Here is a 25,973-nt window from a genome sequence, read left to right on the forward strand (position 1 = left end):
AAGGCAACCTAGTGAATGGGAGAAACTATTGGCAAATCCTACTTCTAACAAGGAGTTACTATTCAAAATACATAGAGAACTCATGCAACTTCACAGGGAAAACAAACAATCTGATTTACAAATTGACGGAAAATCTGAATACCCATTTTTCCAAAGGAGACATGCAGACAGATAACAGGGACAAGAAAAGGGACAAAACATCACTATCATCAGAGAAATGCAAATCAGAATCACAACGAGAGATCACCTGACACATGTCAGGACAGCTGTGAGCAAAAAGACAAGAAATAATAAGACTTGGCAAGGGTGTGGAGAAAAGGGAACTCTGGTGCACTATTGATAGGAATGTAAATTCGTGTAGCCACGATGGAAATATGGAGAGTTCTTAAAAAATTAAAATAGATTCATGTGATCCAGCAATTCCACTTCTGAGTATTTGTCCAAAGGACATAAAAACGCTATGAAGAGATAACTGCACCCCATGTTCATTGCAGCATTACTGACAATAGCCAAGATACAAAAACAACCTGAGTGTCCATCAGTGGATGAATGGATAACAAATGTGATACACACACAGAGAGAGAGGAATATTATTCAGCCATAATAATTCAGCCATTTCCCCAAACCCGCACATGAGCTGCAGCAGAGAAAGACGCAGGATTCAGTGATTACTAATCTCGGGGAAGGTGGCACCCCAACCAGGGCAGCGGCCCGGGACCCGCCTCAGGGTCCGAACGGGACGTGTGGCCCGGACCTCACCCACACACCCCTCCCTGTGCGCCTCCCCAACGGCACAGCCCAGGCCTCACCCGCCGGCTCCCCGACCCGCGCGCCCCCACCAGCGCCCCTTATCTGCTCGGCGGCGGCAGCGGAGGCGATGGCACGCAGCGGCCCAGACCCCAGGCCGCGTTCCTCCTCCGGGAGCTGGTCCAAGGGCACCAGGCTCCCACCCAGCTTCCCCGCGCTCTGTGCCTCTGTGCGCGCTCCCGCGTACGTGCGCGTGCGAGCCCCTCCCCTCCTGCCCGCAGCCCGGACGCCTGACTGGGACTCTTGCATTAGGGGTGCTGCAAGCGGGGCCGGGTGCTGGGGCGGTGGAGCGGTGGGGCGGCGGGGCTGGCCAACCTCGTGGACGGGCCAGCCGGGTCCCCAGCCCCAACGCCCCCACCCTGCCACCCACAGGGTTCGGGCACCCAACTAGAACCACCACAGGCCCCGGGGCCAGGCCACACCCCCAGCCCCATTACCCCTGCTCGCCTCCTCCCACCCAGTCACTGCCTCTCCACCCCAGACCAGGCCTGGCCCCTGATTGATAGCACCCCCAACACATGGCTCTTTCTCCTCACACAGAAGTCCCCGCCCCAACACTGCGCCCCACTAGGTCCTAAGCTATAGCCCCCACAAACCAAGCTGACCCCTCATGCCTCACCCCAGGTCCCCCCACCATTCAGAGATAGTCCCCTCACCCTTCACCCCAGAATTGCCCCCCCATTCCTCAGCTGGGTCTCCTCACTCCAAGTGGCCCTCACCCCGGGCCGGCCCCCCTCACCCCACATCTGGGTCACTTCCACTCCCAGTGACCCCCTCACCCCTCAGTCTGTCCTCCCATCACTGCGGGATCCCCCCACACCCAGATTGCAACCCTAACCCAGCTGACCCCCTCACCCCTCACTTCACAGGGGCAGGGCCATCCTGGCTCCGATCACCATGGCAAAAGCAGTGTGCAGGTGCAAAGCCCTGTGTCCCAGGCTCCCGGGCCAGGGTGGGCAGGGCTGGAGGCCATTCCAATTCCCGCCTGGGTGCCCTGCCCCACACCCCCCAACACTTCCACCCTGCACCACCACCACTCCCTCCCCACCCCAGCCCAGTGCCCAGTGCCTCATCTGAGCCTATGGAGCAGGGTGGTCCTTGGTTGCACAGTGCTTACCAGTGGGCTCTGGGTGGTTGATGGCGCTGCTGGGATGGACAGCAGGCAGCAGCACCTGTGGCATCGGCAGAGGAGGGTGGCTGCCCTGGGAGAGCCAGTGGACTTGCTCTAATCTCCACTGCTGCCTGGCCTGGGGGAAGCCTCTGCTGCGCAGGCTTCTTACAAAGAATTTCTCCTTGTCAGCCTGCTCCTGGGAGGCAGGCGGAGTGTGGACAGGGGAGGATGATGGCAGCAGCAGCAACTGTAGGACTGGGGCTACCCCATGCTAGAGCTGGAATTTGCTCCCATTTCCCACTTTCACTGTCGCTTTCGCTGTCGCTGTCGCTGTCCCTGCCCCAGCACACTGAGGGCACCAAGCTCGCCTCTCAGGAGCAGGCTGACCTGAAGACATGCCTCCAGTGAACCTGGGGCAGCAGAGGATGTCCCCAGGCCAGGCGGCCAGGAAGATGGGAGTAAATGCAAGGGCTTGCGTACGGCAGCCTCACCTCCACCGTCACCACCGCCCTCGCCCCTGACTGCACCATATCAGCCTCCTGGTAGCAGACTGACCTAAGGACCTGGGTCCAGTCAACCTGGAGCAACAGAGACTACTCCCAGGGCCAGGCTGCAGGGGAGATGGGAGCAAATGACTGGCTCCCAAGGGGCAGCCCCCCTCCTCCCACCGCTGCTACTGCCGCTGCCACCCTCCTAGCCCCCTGACCGCACTGAGCCTGTGGCCTTACCAACGTGCGCATAGAGGGAACACACCCCAATGTAATCAAAGCTATTTATGATAAACCTACAACCAGCATCATACTCTACAAGAAAAGCTGAAAGCCTGTCTGCTAAAATCTGGAACAAGACAACGATGCCCACTCTCAACACTTCTATTCAATATAGTATTGGCAGTCCTAGTACAGCAACTGGACAAGAAAAAGAAAGAAAAATGATCCAAATTGGGAAAGAAGAGGTATAACTGTCATTATGTCTGGAGGACATGATACTACATACAGAAAACCCTAAAGGCACCACATAAAAAACAGCTAGAGCTGACGAAAGATTCGGCAAGGTAGCAGGATACAACAGCAACATACAGAAATCAGTGGCATTTCTTTACATGAAAGTACTAATCGCTTTTAAATCCGCATCCCCCAAAATAAAATACTCAGGAGTAAATCTGACCCAGGAAGTGAAAGACTTCTATGCGGAGACCTACAAAACCCTGACTAAGGAAATTAAGGCGGACTTAGAGAAATGGAAGGACATCCCATGTTCTTGCATTGGAAGAATTAAGCATGTTCAAACGGCCATGCTGCCCAAGGCAGCCTACAGATTTAATGCAACCCCTATCTAATTACCCAGGATATTTTTCACAAAAATACATCAAATCATCCTAAAACTCATATGGAATCACCAAAGACCCAGAATTACCACAGCATTCCTGAAGACAAAGAACAATGCTGGAGGAATAACCCTCCGAGACTTCAAACAATACTACAGAGCTACAATTAAAACAGCACGGTGTCGGTACAAAAACAGACCTACAGGATCAATGGAACAGGATAGAAAGTCCAGGAATAAACCGACACACATATGGTCAATTGATCAATGACAAAGGAGGCAAGAGTATACAATGGAGAAAAGGCAGTCTCTTCAATAAATGCTGCTGGGAAAGCTGGACAGCTACCTGTAAAAGACTGAAATGAGAACATTCTCCAACATCATGTACAAAAATAAACTCAAAATGGATTAAAGACCTCAATGTGAGACCAGATACTATAAAACTCCTAGTGGAAAACACAGGCCCAACACTCACGGACATCCATTACAGCAATGCATTTTTTGAACCTGGAATATTGGAGATAAAAGCAAAAATAAACAGATGGGATCTAACTAAACTTCAAAGCTTTTGCAAAACTAAGGATGCCATCGACAAAACAAAAAAACAACCTACAGAATGGGAGAAAAATCTTTGCAAATGATGTGACTGACAGGAGACGAATTTCCAAAATATACAAACAGCTCATATACCTTCATAGCAAAAAAAACAAGCAACCCAATCCAAAAATAGGCAGAAGACCTAAACTAGCAATTCTCCAATAAAGACATACAAATGACCAACAGACACGTGAAAAAATGCTTAGCATCGCTAATCATCAGAGAAATGCAGATCAAAACTGCAATGCGTTATCACCTTACACCAGCCAGAATGGCCATCATTGAAAAGTGTACAGATGACAGATGCTGGAGGGGGTATGGAGAAAAGGGAACCCTCCCACACTGTTGGTGGGAGTGCAGACTGGTGCAGCCACTATGGAGGACAGTATGGAGGTTCCTTGAAAAACTGAAAATAGACCTACCATGTGATCCAACAATCCCACTCCTGGGTATATATCCAGAGAAAAATAAAATTCAAAAAACACATGCACCCCAATGCTCACAGCAGCACTCTTTACGACAGCCAAGACATGGAAACACCCCAAACGTCCATTGACAGATGACTGGAGAAAGAAGATGTGGTACATACATACATACATGTGGAACACTACTCAGCCACACAAAAACAAGAAAATAATGCCATTTGCAGCCATATGGATGGACCTGAAGATTGTCGTTCCAAGTGAAGTGGGCCAGAAAGAGAAAGAAAAATGCCATATGACATCATTTATATGAGGAATCTAAAAAGTAATAATAATAAGGCTGCAAATGGACTAGTAATCATTTTGATTTCTTGAGTATGTGTAAGCACATCTGACTGTCCTTTAGGATCGGATTCTTATTTCGTAGTTGGCTTTATTCCTTTGGTAACTATGTAAGTTTCAAAATGTAGTCTCTTCTTAGAATCGGTAAGTGGTACACATACGTAAACTAAAAGACAAAAAACGTGCAGTATACTGTGTATATGTCTCTACATGCAATAGAATGCATATGTGCAGTCAGACTGTAGTAATTCGACCTAATAAAACTGGAAAAGGAGGGGAAAAAAGACAGACATATGGGTCAATGGAACAGAATACAGAGCCCAGAAAAAACCCCAAAACTTTTGGTCAATTAAGCTTTGAAAAAGGAGGCAAGAACATGCAGTGGAGTAAAGACAGTCTCTTCAGCAAATGATGTAGGGAAAACTGGACAGCTGCAGGTAAATCAAGGAAGTTAGAATAGTCCCTCACACCCTACACAGAAATAAATGCAAAATGGCTTCAAGACTTAAACATAAGACAAGACACTGTATACCTCTTAGAAGAACACATAGGCAAAATATTATCTGACACACACATCAGCCAAGTTCTCCTAGGGCAGTCCACACAAGCAATAGAAACAAAAGCACAAAGAAACAAACAAATGGGACCAAACTGAATTTATCAGCTTTTGCACAGCAAAGGAAACCATAAGCAACACAAAACGACAACCTACCAGATGGGAGAAAATATTTGCAAAAGGTGAGACTGACAAGAGGTTAATTTCCAGAATACAGAAGCAGTTCACACAACTGAATAACCAAAAATCAACCCAATCCAAAAATGGGCAGAGGAGGAGCTAAAGAAGCAATTCTCCTATGAACACATACAAGTGGCCAGTAGTAGGCACATGAAAAGAGGCTCAATGCTGCTGTTCTTTTATCAAAGGAAACTAGTCAAAACTACAATGAGGTGTCACCTCACACCAGTCAGAATGGCCATTATCCAAAAGTCCACAAAGGAGAAATGCTGGATAGGCAGTGGAGAAAAGGGAAGCCTCCTGCACTGTTAGTGGGAATGTAGTTTCGTGCAGCCACTGTGGAAAACAGGACAGGAGGGAGATTCCCCAAAAGATGAAAAACACACTTGTCAAAAGCTTTTGATCTCAGGGGCAGGCCAACAAACTCCCAAAGGCCCAGGCCTCGCCCGTTATTCCGCCCCAGGACGCCTGTGCCCAGGACGGTCCGGGGCGGCCTCCGCTCCCAGGGCAGGTCCACCTGCGCGGGAAGGCCACAGCCTGAGGGCCAGCCGGGCGCCCTCCCATCTCCAGGAGCTGCTCCGACTTTCCCAAACCCGCATATGAGCTGCAGCAGAGAAAGACGTAGCATTCAGTGATTACTAAAGTGGCGGGGAGGGGGCGCCGCAACCGGGGCAGCGGGCCTGGACCCGCCTCAGGGTCCTGACGGGCCACGCGGCCTGGGCCTCACCTCCGCACCCCTCCCTCCCTGTGTGCCTCCCCAGCTGCACAGCCCTGGCCTCACCCGCCGGCTCCTCGACCCGCGCGCGCCCACCAGCGCCCCCTTACCTGCTCGGCGTTGGCAGCAGAAGCGACAGCAAGCGGTCGCCGAGGCCCCAGGCCGCGTTCCTCCTCCGGGAGCCGGTCCAGGAGCACCCGGCTCCCGCCCAGCGTCCGCGGGCTCCGGGCGCGCTCCCGCGTCCTACGACGAAGGAGGCAAGAATATACAATGGAGAAGAGACAGTCTCTTCAGCAAATGGTGCTGGGAAAACTGGACAGCTGCCTGTAAATCAATGAAGTTAGAATACCCCCTCACACCCTACACAGAAATAAACTGAAAATGACTTAAAGACAAACACGCAGACAAGACACTATACACCGCTTAGAAGAAAACAGGCAAAACATTACCCAACATACATCTCAGCAATGTTCTCCTAGGGCAGTCTACCCCAGCAATAGAAATAAAAGCACAAATAAACAAATGGGATTTAACTGAACTTACAAGCTTTTGCACAGTAAAGGAAACCATAAGCAAAACAAAACGCAACCTGCGGAACGGGAAAAAATATCTGTAAATGTTTGACTGACAAAGGCTTAATTTCCCAAATATATAAACAGCTCTTAAAATTTAATAACAAAGAACAAACAATCCAATCCAAAAATGTCAGAAGACCTAAACAAGAATTTCTCCAATGAAGACTACAAATGGCCAATAGGCACTTGAAAAAAATGCTCAGTATCACTAATTATCAAAAGAAATGGAAATCAAAACTACAAAACACCAGTCAGAATGGCCATCACTCAAAAGTTCATGAATGATAAAAGCTGGAGAGGATGTGGAGAAAAGGGAACCCTCTTACCCCGCTGGTGGGAATGTAGTTTGGTGTAGCCATTATGGAAAACAGTATGGAAATTCCTGAAAAAACTGAAAATAGACTTACCCTATGATCCAGCAATCCCACTTTTGGACATATATCCAGAAGAAACTCTAATTCAAAGAGATACATGCACCCCAATGTTCATAGCAGCACTATTTACAATAACCAGGACATGGAAGCAACCAGCCATTGACATATCAATGGGTAAAGAAAATGTGGTATATATGCACAATGGAATATTACTCAGGCATGAAAAGGAATGAAATAATGCCATTTATAGCAACATAGATGGACCTAGAGATTATCATACTAAGTGAATTAAATCAAAGAAAAATATCATATGACATCACTTATATGTGGAATCTAAAAGAATAACACAAATGAACTCATTTACAATACAGAAAGAGACTCACAGATGTAGAAAACAAACACGGTTATCAGGGGAAAGGTGGAGGGAGGGATAAACTGGCAGTTACACATAGGTGGTGTTACTAGACACAAGACAGTAATCTTAGGCACAGTGTTCTATCAGACAAATATTCTTATACTCAGAGGGTCGTGGATGTGGTAAATATTCAATAGACTTGTAAAACGCTGTTTTCTTAGGCTTCTTTAAGCTTGTCTATAACCACTGTTCTAAGACAAAATAGAGAATCACTTTCACTATGAATGTAAAGTCTTGCTTCCATGTCAGAGATACATAAATACACATGGCTGTTGCTACCTGTTATGTGAAAGAAACTTTAAACTTTAGTCAGAGTGTTCTTGCACTCTGGAAAGTAAGCTATACTCAGAAAGTGAGGCATACAGTCAACTGATGAAAAGACCTGTAGAAGTAGTGTTTGCTGTGGAACTTAGACATTTGGCTGCACCTTGTATTCTAACAGTCCGTAGATGAGAAAGCCTGCCCAGATGCATGTAAACCCTTGTTCCCATGTAGGTAGGTAGATAGATAGATAGATAGATAGATAGATAGATAGATAGATAGATAGATAGATAGACAGACGACAGACAGACAGACAGACAGATAGACAGATAGACAGACAGATAATCACACTTCTTAAAAGATATATAAAAGTAATTTTAGACACTGTTTTTTTTCAGTGACAGAAAGTTACACACAGTAAATGAGGCTAGGATTAAGTAGTGTAACAGACCTGTAGAGGTAGGTTTTCTCAGCCTACTTGGAAGCTGAGTCATATCAAAACTTTTTAACAGTGAATGGATGTAAAGGTCTTTCATAGTATATATAAAAATTCCTGTTGAAATGTTGATTATATATAGATGTTGTCTTGAGCCCCATGATAGAAATGTCAGACAGTGTTTTTTCACAGCTATATTGTACAGAAAGAGTCATGCACCTGTGAATTAAGAAATCTCTGGACACTCCTTTCCAAGGCTTCTGTAAGCTTTGCTATACATAGTGTTCTAAGAAGCAGAGAATGAGAGCATCCTTCTCTCTGCATGAAAAGTCTGGTTTCCACATTAGGTATTATTAAGAGGGATACAGACATATAGCTTTTGTAACTAAACATATGAAAGAACATTTAGGCACAAGGTTCTTTCAGGGAGAAGCTGTACCCAGTAAGTGATGCATGTAGTTTTAACAGTGACTGGAGAGGAAAGTCTTCCTGTGTGAACGTAAAACAACAAGATAGACAGAAAACTTAGATACAACGTTCTTTTGGAGAAACACTGTTACACACAGTGAGTCATCCCCACGGTGAATCATTTAACATATTTATAGAATCTGATTTTACAGACGTCTCCAAGCTTTGCTATATACAGTGTTCTTACAGACAATAGATGTGAGCCCCATCACTCTGCATGTGAAGTCTGTCTTTCATGCTACATATACATGCATACCTGCTGTAACTAACTATATGAAAGAAATTTTAGGCGCAGTGTTCTTTTAGTGAATGAATCAAATAACCAGCGAGTGATACACACAGTCAAGTGAGTGAAGGACCGGTGGCCGTAGGTCTTCTCTTGCTACATAGAGGCTTTGCTACACCCAGGTTGTTAAGCAGCCTTGGATGACAAAGCCCTTCATCTACATGTAAAAAATTGTACCTGGATTAGATACATAGCCTTAGTGGGACTTTATGAAAGAAGTTTAGACACAGTGTACTTTCAGCAGAACAAGATACAGTGAGTGATGCTGGTAGTGACGTGTTTAACAGACTTGTCAAACTACTGCTTCCTGGGTTTCTTGGAAGCTGAGTCAGAGCCAGGTTTTAACCATGAAGATATGTAAGAGCCTCTCAGGAAAGTCTTGCTTGAATGTACCTTATACACACATGCTGTCACTAGCTACGCAGTAAAAATACAGGCACAGTGTCCTTTCAGAGAGATGCTGTTGTATCCAGAGCGTCTCGCATGCAGTGAGTATTTAAACAGATTTATAGAAGCTGTTTTCCTGGGTTTCTTCACACTGCTATTCTGTGTTCTAACAAAAAATAGGTGAGAGCACCTTTCAACCTGCATCTAAAATCTTACTCCCGTATTAGATATAAATAGCTGTCTTTAATGTCTACATGAAACAGATCTTAGGCAGAGTTTTCTTTCAGTGGAAGGAAGTCTGCCCAGTGAGTGAGGCACGTAGTCAGGTGAATAAAGGGCCTGTAGCAGTATTTCTTTCCTTGCTACAAATGAGCTTCCCTCTGCCCAGGGCTCTAACAACCCTGACATGAGAAAGCCTTTCCATCTGCATGTAAAGCCTTGCTATCATATTCAGTATAAGTATAGAGTTGCTAATAGTCCAGGAAAGTAGGTTTAGACAGTCTTCTTTCGGTGAAAAAAAGGACAAAAATGCGCAGGCTGACAGCGAGTGGTTTAACAGGCCTGTGGGATCACTGATGCCCACACTAACTGGGTGCTGGCTCGTGCCTAGAACTCAGCCACTGGGTGGACGGCAGAGACGTTCTGAGTCCGTGTAAACTCCCGTTCCCATGTTCCTTATCCTTAGAGGTCCTTACCTGCTGGCTTGCAGAAGTCCTAGGCATAGTGTCCTTCCAGAGAACTACTGTTAAATCCAGAGTCATGAGGTAGCGAATCTTTTAACAGATTTAAATGCTGTTTTCTCAGGTTTCTTTAAGCGTCCCCATAGCCAGTGTCCTAAAAGGAAGTAGAGGAGGGAACCTTTCAGCCTGTATGCTGATGCGTGTAGTTTTTCATGTTTATACACTGATGTGTGCAAACTAACAAGCTTGTGTATACCTAATATGGGAACGAGCTTTTACACATACATGAGGAAGTTTTTCACTTGGGGGCTGGCTGAGCACAGTGAAGACATTTCTCTGTAGCAGGAAGAGCTCTGCTGCTCGAGGTCCTCTGTTCAGTTGAGCGTGCACATCACTCACTGGGTATAAGCTCCATTCACTGGAAGAGCACAGAGCCTACCATTTCCTTCATAGCGCTGCTAACAACAGCTGTCGGTCTCTAACACGGAATCAGGACCTTACGTGCAGAGCAAAAGCATTCATCTCTTGCCTGTAATAAAATGGTTTATACCACAGTGGAAGAAGTATCAGCAATAAGCTTCTATGAATCTGTTAAATGATTTACTACATGAATGACTCTCTGTGTATAAAAATGTTTCTCAGAAAGAAAAGTGGGCCAATGATTTCTATTCTGTGCCTAGTAACAGCATCTCTCTATATGTAATACGAGGATAAAACATTTACGCACTTGGAAAGCTTTCACATACCTTCTCTCTTCAAACCAAGATGTGAGTCATCTTTCAGGTAGCCCGGGAAACACTCGTTCTGTGGGTCTGATGCAGAGTTCACTGCCAGCTTCACTCACTGTGGGTACTTCCTGCCCCTGAAAACTCACAAAGTCAACACCCTCTTGCAAAGAGCAGTAACAAGAGCTGTACGTAACTAATAATGCAACAAGCTGTTACATGCCGGTGAAAGGGATTTCTTGTCCATGAGCTGTTAGAACACTGGGTGCAGGGAAGCGTCTAAGTAGCAAGAAAAGCACTACTTGCAGGTTCTTTATTCAATTGAATATGCCCATCACCCTCTGGGAATAACTTGTGCTCACTGGAAGAAATCTCTCCTAAAATGTCTTTCACACAGCTAGTAAAAACAACTATATACATGTACTATGGAAGCAAGATTCCCATACAGGCTGAAAGGTTGCCTCCTCTACTTCCTCTTAGGACACTGGCTGTAGGGAAGTAAAGAAACCTGAGAAAACAGCATTTAAATCTGTTAAAAGATTTGCTACCTCATGACTCTGGATTTAACAGCAGTTCTCTGGAAGGACACTGTGCCTAAGATTTCTGCAAGCCAGCAGGTAAGAGCCTCCATTTAGACACTGAGTCATACTGAGAGCCCTAATGGTGCATGGATGGTGAAGCCTTTCTGACTGCATGTCATACGGTTTCCACATTCTTTATGTATGCAAGTTCTTACTAGCTACGTGGAGGGCATCTTAAACTCAGGGTTCTTTCACAGAAATGTTGTTATGCCCAGAGAGTCGTACATAATAGTGAATCTTTTAACGGGTTTCTAGAAACTGTTTTCTCAAGTTTCTTCAAGCTTCACTATACCCAGGAAACATGTGAGACCCTTTCTCTCTGTGTAAATTTTGCTTCCACATTAGAGTTTCTGAGCTCTTGCTTCTAGCTATATGAAAGGAACTTCAGACGCGCGTTCTTTCAGTGAACTGACATTATGCCCGAGGAGAGGTGCATGATGCCAACTGCATAAGGACCTGGATCAGCATTGCCTCTCCTGCTCCTCAAAAGCTTCCCTGTACCCCATGTCTGAGAGCCCACAGGTGAGAAAGTCTTCCCCTAGTGGAAATTCTTGCTCCCATATTAGGTACATAGGGACTTGGTTAAAACTAAACTAAAGACATTTTAGACATAGTGCTCTTTCAGGAGAAAAAAGTCACGTACGGTGTGAGGCTCGTGGTGAACTGTTGAACAGACCTGCCAAAGTGCTGTTCCTCAGGCCACTTGGATGCTGAGTCACGCCGAGATGTTTAACACTGAATGGATGAGAAAGACTTTCCAAGTCCTCTCCCCATGTCCCCAACATACAGATGTTCTTACTGACTACGCGGTAGGAATCTGAAGCTCAGAGTTCTTTCACAGAAAAGTTGATAGATTCAGAGTCATGCATGTAGTAAAAATTTTAACTATTTTCTTAGGTTTCTTCAAGCTTTGTTATACCCAGTGTTCTGACAGGAAATACAAAGGACATTTTTTCACTTTGCATGCAAAGTCCTCCGTGTTAGAAGCTGTTGTCACTACCTATAGGAGAGAAATTGTAGACATAATGTTCTTACAATGAAAAAAGTCATGCTCAGTGAGGGATGTATGCAGTCCAATGAATACGGGACCTGTAATCTTTCTCTAATCAGAAGCCTAGTTACAGCCTGTGTTCTAAAGGCCATGGGTGAGAAAGCCTTTTTTCCGCATGTAAAAATTTGTTCCTATATCACACACATATAGACTTATTAGTACACTATGGAAGAAAGTTTAGACAATTCTGTCAGTCACAAAAAGTTAGACTGTGAGTGAAGCTAGCAGTGCGTAGATTAACAGCCCTGGACGGTTCATTTTCTCTGGCTGCTTGGGTGCTTAGCCATACCTGATGTTTTTTCAGTGAATGGATGGGAAAGCCTTTTCCAGGGCATGTAAAATCCTGTTCTAGATTTTCAATATTTCGATGTTCTTGCTGGCTACATAATAGAAATCTTAAGCTCAGTTTTTTTCACAGAAATATTGTTATTTCCAGAGTTTAAAGCATGTAGTAAATAATTTAACAGGTGGAAAGAAGCTGTTTTCTCAGAATTCTGAAAGGCTCACCATGCCCAGTGCCCTTACGGGGAACAGATGAGACCAACTTCCGCACTGCATCGAAGCCTTGCTTTCATGGTGGGCAGAGCGCTGTTGTCACTAGCTGGGATGCAGGACATCTTAGACACAGTGTCTTTCAGGGGAAGAGCTGTACCCAGTGAGTGATGCACACGGCTAACTGAACGGAAGACCTGGGGCAGCAGGGCTCTTGCTCATGAGAAGTTTTGTTATAACGAGTGATTTCACACCCAATAAATGACAAAGCCAATCCGTCCTCATTTAAAAGAATGTCCCCACATTAGATATATGGAGACTTTTGAATAGCACTAGGAAAGAATGTTTAGACACTGTTCTTTCCTTGAAAAAAGTTACATGCAGTGAGTGAAGCTAGTGGTGACTAGTGCAAGAGACATCTAGAACTGCTGATTCCCAGGCTACTTGGATGCTGGATCATAGCCAGTGTTTTAACAGTGAATGCTTAGCAAAGGCTTTCCTAGTGCTGTAATAGAGAACAAATCTGACTCTATATTGGATCTGTTCCTTTAATTTTAACCACTGTGCCCGCCCTGCTTTCCAGGCTTAGTCTTGCCAGCTCTGCACCTTTTGTGAAACAATGTTGCCTTTAGCCTGACATCTACAGGAGAGCCTATTCTAGGGGCTCTGACCTTTAAGGATGGTAGCTCTTCTGCATTTACATAGAGATAGCAAGTTGCAAACCAGAGAATAACCTTTGTTTTGTTGGAGGTTTACAAGGACAGCATGACCTGACCCACATGGATGGCTGAAAGAACAAAGAATGCCTGCAGCAAGAAGTTTGCAACAACCAACCACACCCCTTCCCCTGTTTTGTTCTGTTTTGTTTTTTGTATAAAATGAGCCTGCATTCTGACTGGAGCAGGATGGCTATCCAAGACAGTAGTCTGCCATCCTCTGGGTCTGCCGGTCTTTGCAAATAAAGTTGCTATTCCTTGCCCCAACACCTTGGCTGTCGTGTGGCAAGCAGAACAAGTTCCGATTGGGTAACGGTCCCCTGTTTGTTGCAGCATCAACAAAGCTGATGACAGTGGAGTCCCTTCTACCCTGATAGGGGCAGCAGTTAATTCTGATGGGAATACACACATTTTATAGATATAAGTTTGCCCACAGGACCTCAGCCAGCATCTCTAAACAATGTTGAAACCACCAATACAGGGTCGCACATGGTATCACCTCAGACCAAGGGACCCACTTTATGTCAAAAAGAGCAGGAGTGGGCAACATGGCCAGGGGACCCACCGGGTCCGATCACATGACCTGGCACCAAGCAGCTGTCAGGCCCACACCTCCATGAATGATCCAGTGTTGGCCCAGGACAAGCTGCCCTCCCCCAGGAAGCTGTGTGTATTCACGTCAGTCACATGTACGTAGGGCTCCATCACCGACAGAACTCAGGGCAGAAGAGCAGAAAGGTGAAAGGAGGCCCTACCCTGACCGAGCAACCCACATGAGGCCCTGGTGCTTCCTGTCCCTGCAGCCTTGGCTTCCCACCCTGGTTCACAAAGGTGAGAACACTTTTAGAAGGGCACATGGTGCTCCAGCTGCTGCCTGAGCCCTCTGGGAACTGCAGGTCAGCACCTGGACAGGGATGACTCACCACGAGGGCCGGGAGGAGGGAGACTCGGTGTCGACAGGGAGGGCAGGGAAGGGTGCGGTCTCGGGTTCTGCTTGGCCTTCTCTTGCTGCTCTCTGGCCCTGTGTTGGTTGCATGGAAATGTACAGCAGGCAAGACCCAAGAAGGGGATGCTGACCTCTCTGGGATGAAGGTCAGGGTAATACATCCAGGCAAGACACTGAGACCAGCGGAGGTGCCAAATGAGGTTTAGGGGACCCTACAAAGGATAGAACAGGAGGGGACGATGAGTCCATATATGGATAAGCCCTTCTAAGTTTATCCTAAGACATGAGGACCCCCCGGGGTGCTGGAGTTGTTGCTCCCAGTGCACACCTGGGAAGCAGATCTGAACGGTGCCTCCCAGACCACCCTCCAGGATCCCGGAGCACATCCCTCAGCTACAGGCAGCACAGGTACCAGGCAGCAGCTCTCAGAGGCCAGTCAGAAGGATCACCTCCTCTGAGGATGGCGGCTCCGCCCAGGGTCCTGCTCCCTTCTGGAGCAGCCCCACCCCCAGTGACGGATGGATGTAGGGGGTTGAGGCTCGGCCTTCCTGCCCCAACTTAGGACAATTCCAGAAGGCCCTTCCAGCCTGAGAGCTTCATCCCTTCTCACTCTGCTGCCGATCAGATGTTGATCCTGGGACCCACTGCAATACACGGGAGGCAAGATGGCCCGAGGTTCCCAATAGCCGCTCCCAGCTCAGTTCCACCAGAGATGACTAGTTTCTACAGCCCTGTCACCTAATTATATTCAGAAAAGGAGAGGGGGGATCTAAATTTGACATAGCTTGGCTTTTGCACTCCTCATTTCATGGCAGGAGGTTATAGAGCCAAAGGTTTGTAAGAACCATCCTCCCAGTGTCCCAGTTCCTTCCAGAGTGTATTAGAGACCAGAGCCTGAGGTCAGATGAACGTGACAACATTGATGGGGAACACACAGCTGCTGCCTTGAAGCCCCCTTTTGTGAGAGAAGAAACGACAGTGTGAATTCGCTCTAGCTCTGAGAATGAGAGGTCAAAACTGGACCTGCTGTGGAAAATTCATTCAGAAACTAGTCAGCTTTCTTGTTTCTGGGTTGGGGGGAGGTAATTAGGTTTGTTCATTTATTTTTAATGGTGGGACTGGGGATTGAACCCAGCACACCATGCATGCTAAGCACATGCTCTGCCACTGGGCTATACCCGCCCCCGCCTTGGAAACTAGTCAGAAATACAAAGGGCCAAGAAAAGCCAAGACAATGTTTGCAGAAGAAAATTAAGAAACAGAGCTTTTTCTACTAGATAGCAACATCTGTTTAAAGGTGCAGTAGTAATTAAGGCAGCGAGGTTCCGATGTAAGAAGAAAGAAACAGACCAACGAATGGAAGAACTGTAAAGTGGACTCATACATACGTGGAGACGATTTACAGCAGGGGTGGTGCTTCGGAGAAGTGGGGAAAGGATGATCCTGTGAATAAAGGATGCCAGGACCACTGAATACAGATCACTTAAAAAAGAAATGGAAACAAATGTGACGCTACCTCATACAAAAAATCAACTGCTGAGAGGGGGCCAAGGAAGCAGCTGTGTTTATGAAGAAGACAACATCGAGGATCTGACTGTGACGGTGGACACACAGACCTATGTAGGTGAGAAAATTGTGTAGACCCTAATTCACACACACACACACACACACACACACACACACACACACACACACACACAAATGAGTGCAAATGAAACTAGGGAAGAAAGCCCATAGCAATGTCCTGGTTGTGATGGTTTACTACAGTTCCTCAAAATGTCACCATTATGTGAAACTGGGAGAAGTGAACAAAGAATCCTAGATTTTTATTATTATATTTTTTATTTATTACTTTATTTGGGGGGAGGCAATTACATTTTTATTTATTGATTTTTAATGGTGGTACTGAGGATTGAACCCAGGACCTCGTGCTTGCTAGGCACACATTCTTCCACGGAGTTATCCCCTCCCCCTCTGGACTATTTCTTAAAACTGCATGGGAAGCTGCAATTAACTCAATAAAATCTTCTATTAAATTCCAGGTACAGGCAGACCTTGGAAATACTGCAAGTTCAGTTCCAGACCATGCAATAAAGCAAATATTGCAATAAAGCAAGTCACACAAAGTTTTGGCTTCCCAGTGCATGTAAAAGTGACCCCTATACTTCACTGTAGTCTATAGATGTGCAAGAGAGTTGTCTAAAAAAACAACATTCACACCTTAATTTAACAGTATTTTCTGGTGGAAGGAGGGTAGAGCTCAGTGGTAGAGCTCATACTTAGCATGCACGGATCCTGGGTTCCATCCCATGTCCCTCCACAAATAAACAAACAAACAAACAAACCTAATTCCCACCCCCAAAAAACTGCCAAAATAAATAAATAAAAATATTTTCTTGCTAAAAAATGCTGACCATCACCTGACAAGGCAGGATTACCACAAACCTGTAATTTGTAAACTAACACAGTATCTTTGAAGTGCAATAAGGGAAAGCACAATAAAACACCGTATGCCTGTAAAGTATATATTAAATGCAAAGGGCAAAACTACATGCGTGTGCCCCAGGAGGCTGTTACAGACTGAGCTGTATCCTTCCCCAAAGTTCCTTTGTAGAAGCCCCACCCCCAGTGGGGCTGTACCTGGAGAGGGGGCCAAATTAAGGTTAAGTGAAGTCCTCAGGGTGGAGCCCTAATCTGATAGGACTGGTGTCCTTCTAGGATGAAACACCAGAAACTCTCCCTCCCCAACCCCTCCACCCCTCCTCCTCAGCTCATTTAAGGCCATTTGGACCCAGGGAGAAGGCAGCCATCTGCAGACCAAGGACAGAGGTCACTCCAGAAACCACCCACAGTGGTATCCTGGAACTTGAAATTCTAATCTCCAGAATCCTGAGAAAATAAATGTGGTATTCTGTTATTGTATCCTGAGCTGACAAATACAGAAAACTACACAAGACTGTTCAGTGTCATATTCATTACACTAGCCTAAACCTGGAGAAAACCCAAAAGCCCATCAATATCAGGAAGGATAAATGATTTGTGATATAAATGTATATATACGAACATAAATACAGTGAAAGACTACAAAACAAGGAACACAAGACTGTAAACCAACTATACTTCAATTAAAAATAAAAAATAAAGGAAAAACGCCTACACAACAAGGAGACGAATGAAACACAACTACAGGCAACAAAATGGATCAATCTCATAAACCGTGCTGAATAAATAGTGCTGGACACAACATCATCCAATATGTATTTTTCTACTTTTTCAGAAATAAAGTAAAACTTACATATAACGTGCAGGAGCAAATGCTTAGATGATAAAACTACAAACAAAGACAAGGAAGTGATTACTATAAAAGATATTAGCATTTCTCTAACTGGTTTTAATGAAACTGTTACAATGTATTCGGTATTCACTACAATGATAAAGGGGCACATGGCATGGGACCCTGGACTCCAATCTCAGCTGCCTGTGTGACCGTGAGCAAGTTGCTTCGTTTTTCCATGTTTGAATTTCAAGGCCATAATCAGAGGATCTATTTCATGGGGCCGTTTTGAATATTGATAATATCACATATCTAAAGCTGAACAGGACCTGGTACTTAAGCTCTCAGATGATAGCAAATATTTTTTTAAATGTTCTAGCCACTTTTAGCATTTAAGAGAATCTATCAGATTTGTGATTTAGTTAAATTTTACAAGTTTAATTCAATATATACATTCATTTAAAAATTGGAGCAAATTACACTTGTAAAAGTGTTAAGCTTGGGATTATTAGGTATGAGAGTAGTATACAAGCATTTAATGTTTCTTCCTTAGAGAAATGTTGATTAATAGTCATAGATTAAGCAATCAGAGGTCAAGAAAAGTGTAAATAAGAGTATTCTTTGCAGTTTGGTACAGCCATTACGGAAAACAGTATGGCAATACCTAAAAAAGCTAAAAATATACTTACCATATGATAAAGCAATTCCACTCCTGGGCATTTTACCCAGAGGGAACCATAATTTGAAAAGACACATGAACCCCAATGTTCATAGTAGCACTATTTACAATAGCCAAATGTAAGCAATCTAAATGTCCATCAACAGATGACTGGATAAAGAAGTTGTGGTATATATATAATGGAATACTACTCAGCCATAAAAAATAAAATGCCATTTGCAGCAACATGGATGGACCTGGAGATCATCATTCTAAGTGAAGTCAGAAAGAGAAAGAAAAATGCCATATGATATCACTTATGTATTTAGTCTTAAAAAAAAAAAAGACAAATGAAGTTATTTACAAAACAGAAACAGACTCACAGACATGGAAAACAAGCTTATGGTTACTGAGGGGAAAGGGGGTAGGAAGGGATAAATTGGGAGTTTGAGATTTACAGATACTGCTACTATATATAAAGTACATAAGCAAAGGTCCTACTATATAGCACAGGGAACTATATTTAATGTCTTGTAGTAAACTATAATAAAAAGAGTATGAAAAAGAATATATGTTAGGTATATGTATGACTGAAACATTATGCCGTACATCAGAAATTGACACAACATTGTAAACTGATTATACTTCAATTAAAAAAAAGAGAGAGTGAGTATTTTTTCTCTTCAGACAGAAGGAATCTCTCCAAAAGGCTCCCAGAGCCCCGCCCTGTGGGCCTCCTGTTACATATGTTCCACCTTCCAGAAGCTGGCCCCTCCTCCAGGGCCCTGGGTTTGCCTCCCTCTTGCTCTCACAGGGCTTGAGGGCCACTATCATCCCCATCTGCCTCTAGGTTGTGAGCCTCTCCCTCCCCCAGCATCACACCCAGACACCATCCCATCCTATTCTACAGGGGGAAATAAACTGGTCGTTGACTCAGTGCCCTCTCCATCACCAGCTATTTCTCTGTTCTCCACCTCTACAAAGATTACCCAGCTGTAACTATCCAGGAGCATCAACTTCACTTGCCAAACACAACCACTAGACATATTCCACACACGTTTACATTTAAATTCTTCAGTTCCCTCCAAACTGGCTTTGAAGGGCTCACAGCTGCAGCTGAATTGTTCCTGAAAAGCTAGCAGAGAGCGGGGGTACACCAACCAAGGAATAGTTGTTTCCCTTCACCTGCCTGGACTGCTGGGCTGCACTCCCCAAAACAGGCATCTCCCTCCCTGATGCTCCCCCTTCTTCCTGGTGGGGACCCAGGCAGGAAAGGCCAGCTGGATTCCAGAGCCAGGGTACTGGGGACTCCTCAGATTCCATCACCCCCTATCAACACTGTGAGGAGATGAAACCAGTTTTTGAAATTGTTTTGTTTTGTTTTTTTCCTTTCTCCATCATAACCTGGAAAGAACACTGACCAAGATGAAACCAATGAGTTGTTCTCTCTCTTGCCTTGAGACCACTGGCATTCTCTATGGAGTGTGTGTCTCTCTAAGTAAGCTTGCTTTCACTTAAACAAAACAAAAAAGACAAAATCAATAAAGATCATTTACTATAAAACCACTGAAACTTTCCTTAAAAGCTCAAGCTTGCAATAAATTGAAGGTAACAGAATTAAGGATGGTGGTCCCCACACCCATCGTCATCGCGTCTTTCATGGCGCCTTAGCCTCCTGGACTCCATCTAGCAGAAATGCCGTCCCTGTGGTGAGGTCCGCCACCAGCAGACATCTGGATAAGGGACTCAGCACCGGCCCCAGCCTTAAACCGAACGCCCGAGGCCCGCAAAGAATTTAGCACCCGTCTGCTCCGGGCTCTGGCTAAAATAAAAAGAAAGCAGCAAGTTGGGTGCAGGCCTTGAGGTGATGACCCTAGAGTGATGGTTTTCAAACTCTGGTGTGTATCAGAATTACCTGGAGGGCGTGTTAAAACACAGATTACTCGGTGCCACCCCTAGTTTCCGATTCCATGGGTCAGGATGGGAGCCAGAGTTTGCAGTTCTAACAAGCTCCCGGGTGATGCGGATTCCGCTGGTCTAGGTACTAAGCTTGGAAACCCGCTGTCCTGGTTATCTAAGTGGTAGGGCAGGTCCGCAAGAGACTCTGCGGAAGACATCCCCTAAAGACGCTGCTCCTAGGACCCTCGCCCCAGAGTGCACAGATGTGTTAGATTTTCACCTTTGGGTCTAGCCACAGACTCCTTCCCAAACTTATCATTCTCCCTGCTGGGGTGCCTGGACCCACACCCAGGGGTTTTTAAGAATTGGTGGCTGTTTTCGAAACTGTCCCAGGCCCCCAGACTAAAGAACTGGAATGAGCCTCAAAGATGCGGGGAACGAAATTCTCCTTCCCGGGCTCCTGGGTGGAGGAATCATTCTCTGCTGGGGCCCCTGAAACCCCTACCTCGGTTGTCGCGGATCCGAAGCTGGAAAGTCATCGCCACGATGAGGAGCATTGTAAAACACTGGTAGAAGGGCGGTCCAGTAATGAAGATCAGGACTCCGCATCCTGGGACCGCGCTCACCACGAGGAAGACCCGGAACCACTGGTGGAGCGCCATCAGTTCACCTTCCAGGCCTGCGGAGGGGAGGGGAGGGGTGCTGAACCTCGAGGCCCAGGGTCAGGAAGGGAAGGGGCCTTTGGGGCCGGAGTCCGCCCATACTGGCCCACGGAGGATCCAGGATTCTGGGAAACTTCAGGGGCACGACAGAGCCCCACCCGTGAGGAGTGATGTGGGCGGAACCAGACCGGATGCGACCTGCGGGCATCCAAGGGCGCGGGCTCCCGGCTCACTCACCGAACAGCACAGGCAGCATCCACAGCTCCATGTAGAGGATCTCTGGGTTGTTACTTGCCTGTCGTCTGGAATCTATCTCAGACTTAGGGCGCGAGGAAGCCCCAGGCACCGGAGCAGTGCCGGGAGCAGCATCTGCCAGTCGCGGGGTGGAGGGAGGGATGGAGCTGGGGAAGGCGGCCTCCTACTGCCTGGCCCCACCCCTTCCACGTGCCCAGACCTGCATCCCCGGGGCCGCCATGTCCCAGCGCCTCTCCGAACCAGCGATCCCCGAGCAGGAACGCTGTCAGTCACCAACTCTGTGGGCTAAGGGGCCTGGAACACCCCCCAGGCCTGCTAGGCTGGAGTTTGCCAGGGTCTCTGGCCGGCTGCACAGATGGGGCTCCTTGGGTGCCAAGCGGAGGGAATCCGGGAATGGGAGCAGGGGATGAAGTGGGGCGGCGGAAGAACTTAACCCACGAGGGCTTGGAAGACTCCACCGTCCTCCATGTCTTCTAGAAGGCCCCTCTCTCCAGGCCAAGGTCTCCCCCAGCCCTAGGAACCACACCTGCTCACCTCGGGGGACCATGCAGCCACTCACGGAGCGGGCGGTGGGACCCTCAGCCCCAGCTGAGTGCCTGCCCCCACCATTCAAGACCTCTTTCCAGAAAACGCACGCTCCAACACCTGAAACAACTTGTTTGGAGAGAGGAAAACTTGCGTGATGTGATGAAAATGGTCCTTGACCTCTGATATTCCTCCCAAAAACCTATAATCCCACTCTAATCTTGGCGAAAACTTTACACGATTTCCACAAGGGGCATCCTGTGCGCCTCAAATCTGTTAAGGTCATCAAAACCTATAGAAGCCTGGGAAAATGTCACAACCAAGAGGAGCCTAAGGAGGTGGCAATGATGACAGGCAATGTGGGGGTCCTGGAACAGAAAAGGGATAGATGGTAACAATTAAGGAAATGGGAATAAGTAGGGACTGCTTCATAGTAATGTGTCACTGTTGGTTGTTGACTTTACAGATTATCAACAGTGTATGTAATACACTCTATAAAGGACGCAATGACAGCGGAAACTGCTAAGATACAATATGGAACTCTCCTATCTGCTCAATTTTTCTATTAATCTAACACTACTGTAAAAAGTTAAGATCTAGTAGTAAAATTAAATACAGTCGACCCTTTAACAACACGGGTTTGAACTGCACAGGCCCCCTTGGGCGTGGATGTTTTCAGTAGTAAGTACACTTGGGAGTTGGCTGACTCCACCTGCCTGGCCTGGTGGCAGGCAGGGAGGAACCCGGTATACGGGGGGGGGGGGGGAGCTGTGAGTTATCAGTGGATTTTCCACTGTTCGGCGTGTCGGTTCTAATCCTGGTGGTGTTCAAGGGTCAACGGTGATTAGGAAATATTTACAAATGAAATGATACATCTAGACTTTGCCTCTGAACAATGTAAATGTAGGAAATAAAATACAAACTAGATTACTGGTTATTTTGAAGCTGAACAATAGATAGATTGGGTTCCTTACACTGTTTCTCTACCTCCTTTTGATCTGTTTTTTGTAACAGAAAGTTTAATAGAAAGGAATGAGTTAAATCTATATGCCCAGATATGGGAAAGGAAAAAAAAGAAGTCTGAGAGTATGTTATGAAAATTAGTTAGAAAAGGGAGTATCATTTGTCATCTTATCCTTCCATACTGTTTATATTTGTATGTGTGTGTTTAAAATACAACATTAACTAGATAACTTGGCACACTTCCTACAAAGGAAGAAAGTCTATTCGAACTACAATGACATTTTTAGTTAATCCTCCAATCTCAAGATATCTTTTTTAATTCCTTAAACAGAGTAATAGGCTTCTGTGTAATAGGCAGACCATAAATCCCGTGAGTTTCCCGCCTTCTGTTTTAGCAGTGTGGTTGGCTTACCTAGTACGTGCGGGGAACAGTGTGGAATGCACATTGACCGCATTAAAAAAAAAAAATCACCTCTTGTTTCAGGAAAAGCTTTGTTTTAAATAAAATACATCCTTTTTAGATGCAATGGGAAAGTAAATCTCCTCCCTGCCAGTCTCCTAAACTGTGATCCATGAAGGTGATAATGAAATCTGGGGAAATACTTATTTTTATTTAAAAAATTTTTTAAAACAGGTACTGGAGATTGAACCCAGAACCTCATGCAAGCTAAGCACGTGCTCTACCACAGAGCTGTACCCTCTCCCCTCTGGGGAGATATTTTAATAAATGAAAAAGTCCAACAACGAGGGACATTTACAGAGAATAAAGCTGCCCAGGATGATGAACGTGCCAGGGAGTTCGGGCTGTTTTTTGTTGTTGGTCATTGATGTCATTCTTTTTGCTTTGATTTTGTCACAAATCATAAAAGAATACCGTGGTGACTGCTGCCTTCTGTGGAGCCAGGGGTTTAAGTAGCTTTTGTACCAGGAAGCCCTTGAACTAGCTGGAGCCCACGGGTTGAGACCCACGGCCATTCCCCAGGTGACAATTCTTCCCATATGTGAGAAAAAGAGTTTGATAAATAACAATCTGAAGAGCAGGACATCAAGTCTGGAGCCATGCACTCCCTTCTAAAACAGGATTTACTCAACTTGCATCCCACAGGGCAGAGGAGGGGGGATGAGGAAATGAAATGTCCTTCAAAATCCTTCACTTGCTCTGGGGGGAGGGTACAGCTCAGCGGTAGAGCACGTGCTTAGCATGTATGAGGCCCTAGGTTCCATCCCCAGTACTTCCATTAAAAAAAAAAAAAAAAAGTACACTTAATTACTTCCCCCAAAGAATTTTTAAAAAGATTTAATTTGCTCTATTCATGATCCTGTTGACCACTTTGTAATGTTTTGTTTTGTTTTGTTTTTACTTTTTTTTTTTTTTGGTGGGGGGAGATAATTAGGTTTATTTATTCATTCATTCATTATTTTTTTCAATGGCGTTACTGGGGATTGAAGCCAGGACCTCATGCATGCTAAGCATGTGCTCTACCACTTGAGTTATACCCTCCCCAGCTCCACTTTGTCATGTTTTTATTAACACATTAAAAAAAAGCACCATTATCAATGCCCTGAAGTAGAGATAAACTTTTCTTATAAATGTAACCCCTGTCTCAGGAATGAGAAAGAGAAGCAGTTTCCTTACCCCCCCACCCCCGACCTGCAGGATCTGTAACCAGGCTATGTCTGTGGGCTTGGCCATCAACCAGCCTCTCTTCTCAATCTACTGCTACAAAGAAGAGACAGGGCTGGACAATGGTCTCTCAGACAATTCAAGTCAATAAAGGGGCAGGGTATAGCTCAGTGGTAGAGTGCCTGCTTAGCATTCACGAGGTCCTGGGCTCAGTCCCCAGCACTGCCATTAAAAATAAATAAATAATCCCACTCCTGGGCATATATCCAGAGACAACTATAATTTGAAAAGACACATGCACCCCAGTGTTTGCAGCAGCACTGTTTACAACAGCCAAGACATGCAAACAACTTAAATATCTATTGACAGATGAATGGATAAAGATGTGGTATACATACATAATGGAATACTACTCAGCCATAAAAAAGTAAATAAAATAATGCCCTTTACAGCAACATGGTGGACCTGGAGATCATCATTCTAAGTGAAGTAAATCAGAAAGAAAAAGAAAAATCCCATATGATATCACTTTATATGTGGAATCAAAAAAAAAAGACACAAATGAACTTATTTAGAAAACAGAAAGACTCACAGACATAGGGAACAAACTTATGGTTACCGGGGGGAAAGGGGACGGCAGTCACCATCAGTGCCGGCATGAAGGTTTCTGCAGAGTCAGCAGGTGGGGCAGGCGGAGGGCAGGCTTGCGGAGTCTACATCTTGTGTCTTCTGCAACCTGTGATCTGTCTTCTGATTCTCTGCTTTGTTACCAATTCATAATCATTCAAACAGGTCTGACATGTTTTAAAATATAAACATCAGAGTTGGTCATCCTAGAAAACGAGCCAGTGTAGACAAATCCTGTTTCCAATATCCTGAGAAAACTAGTGTTGATGCACACTTCTTCCCAGTGTGCTTAATTTTAAAGTAAGAATTTAAATTATGGGGGAGGAGGCTATAGCTTAGTGGTAGAGCGCATGCTAAGCATAAACGAGGCCCTGGAATCAGATCCCCAGTACTTCTGTTAAATAAATAAATAACCAACCTAATTACCTACCCCTGGACCCCCCACCCCCAATTTAAATTATGAAAAATTTCACACATTCAAAACAGTTGTATAACAAAGACTCATGTACCACCCCCTCCCACTTAAAAATGTTAGCATTTTCCATAGTTGCCTCACTTCTCTCTTCTTGAAAATAGATACCACTAAAGCATCTTTCCTTTCCCTCCCCACAGGGAGTCATTGTCCTGAAGTTGGTGTGTGTCTCCCATATATGTTCTGCTACTTTCTCCAGTGAATTTCCAGAAATATTCTTTGACAATTGTTTTAGAATAAATGGCATCTGATTTGCAGTTTTGTTCGTATAATTAGTTATGATGTGTTTGCTTTTTTTTTTTTAGACCCTGTAAATGGAGAGTGTCAGTCATTTACATAAAGGGGATAATATTAATGCGCTGAATTCCCTCATTACATCATCTAGGCTCCAACAGTTATCTGAGAGGAGATAGTTTAACTAACTTTACTGGAGATTTTTATTTCTTCAATTTAATGTTAAAAATCAACATAATAATGCATACAAGTTGTAAAAAAAGTCTTGGGGTTATAAAGTAAGTCTCAGTCTCTTAACTAATTTTTTTTTCAACTGTTATGTATTGTGAAT

At 45.3% G+C, this 25,973-nt stretch overlaps 1 protein-coding gene across 2 annotated transcripts in view; it reads right to left on the reverse strand.

Moving 5' to 3' along the window:
- LOC116151603 (uncharacterized) overlaps positions 1-25,973 on the reverse strand; it is a 65,025-nt gene that overhangs the window by 36,184 nt on the left and 2,868 nt on the right. For both annotated transcript variants that reach the window (XM_064480492.1, XM_064480493.1), the window contains exons 3-6: positions 20,786-25,142; positions 15,838-15,892; positions 14,427-14,661; positions 6,167-6,299 (exon numbers count right to left, since the gene is read on the reverse strand). In XM_064480492.1, coding sequence (XP_064336562.1) covers positions 6,167-6,299; positions 14,427-14,661; positions 15,838-15,892; positions 20,786-20,889 — 527 coding nt within the window. In that variant the 5' untranslated portion in view covers positions 20,890-25,142. The remainder of the gene's footprint in view (positions 1-6,166; positions 6,300-14,426; positions 14,662-15,837; positions 15,893-20,785; positions 25,143-25,973) is intronic.

The sequence above is a fragment of the Camelus dromedarius genome, chromosome 29, assembly GCF_036321535.1.
Source record: "Camelus dromedarius isolate mCamDro1 chromosome 29, mCamDro1.pat, whole genome shotgun sequence".
NCBI lineage: Eukaryota > Metazoa > Chordata > Mammalia > Artiodactyla > Camelidae > Camelus > Camelus dromedarius.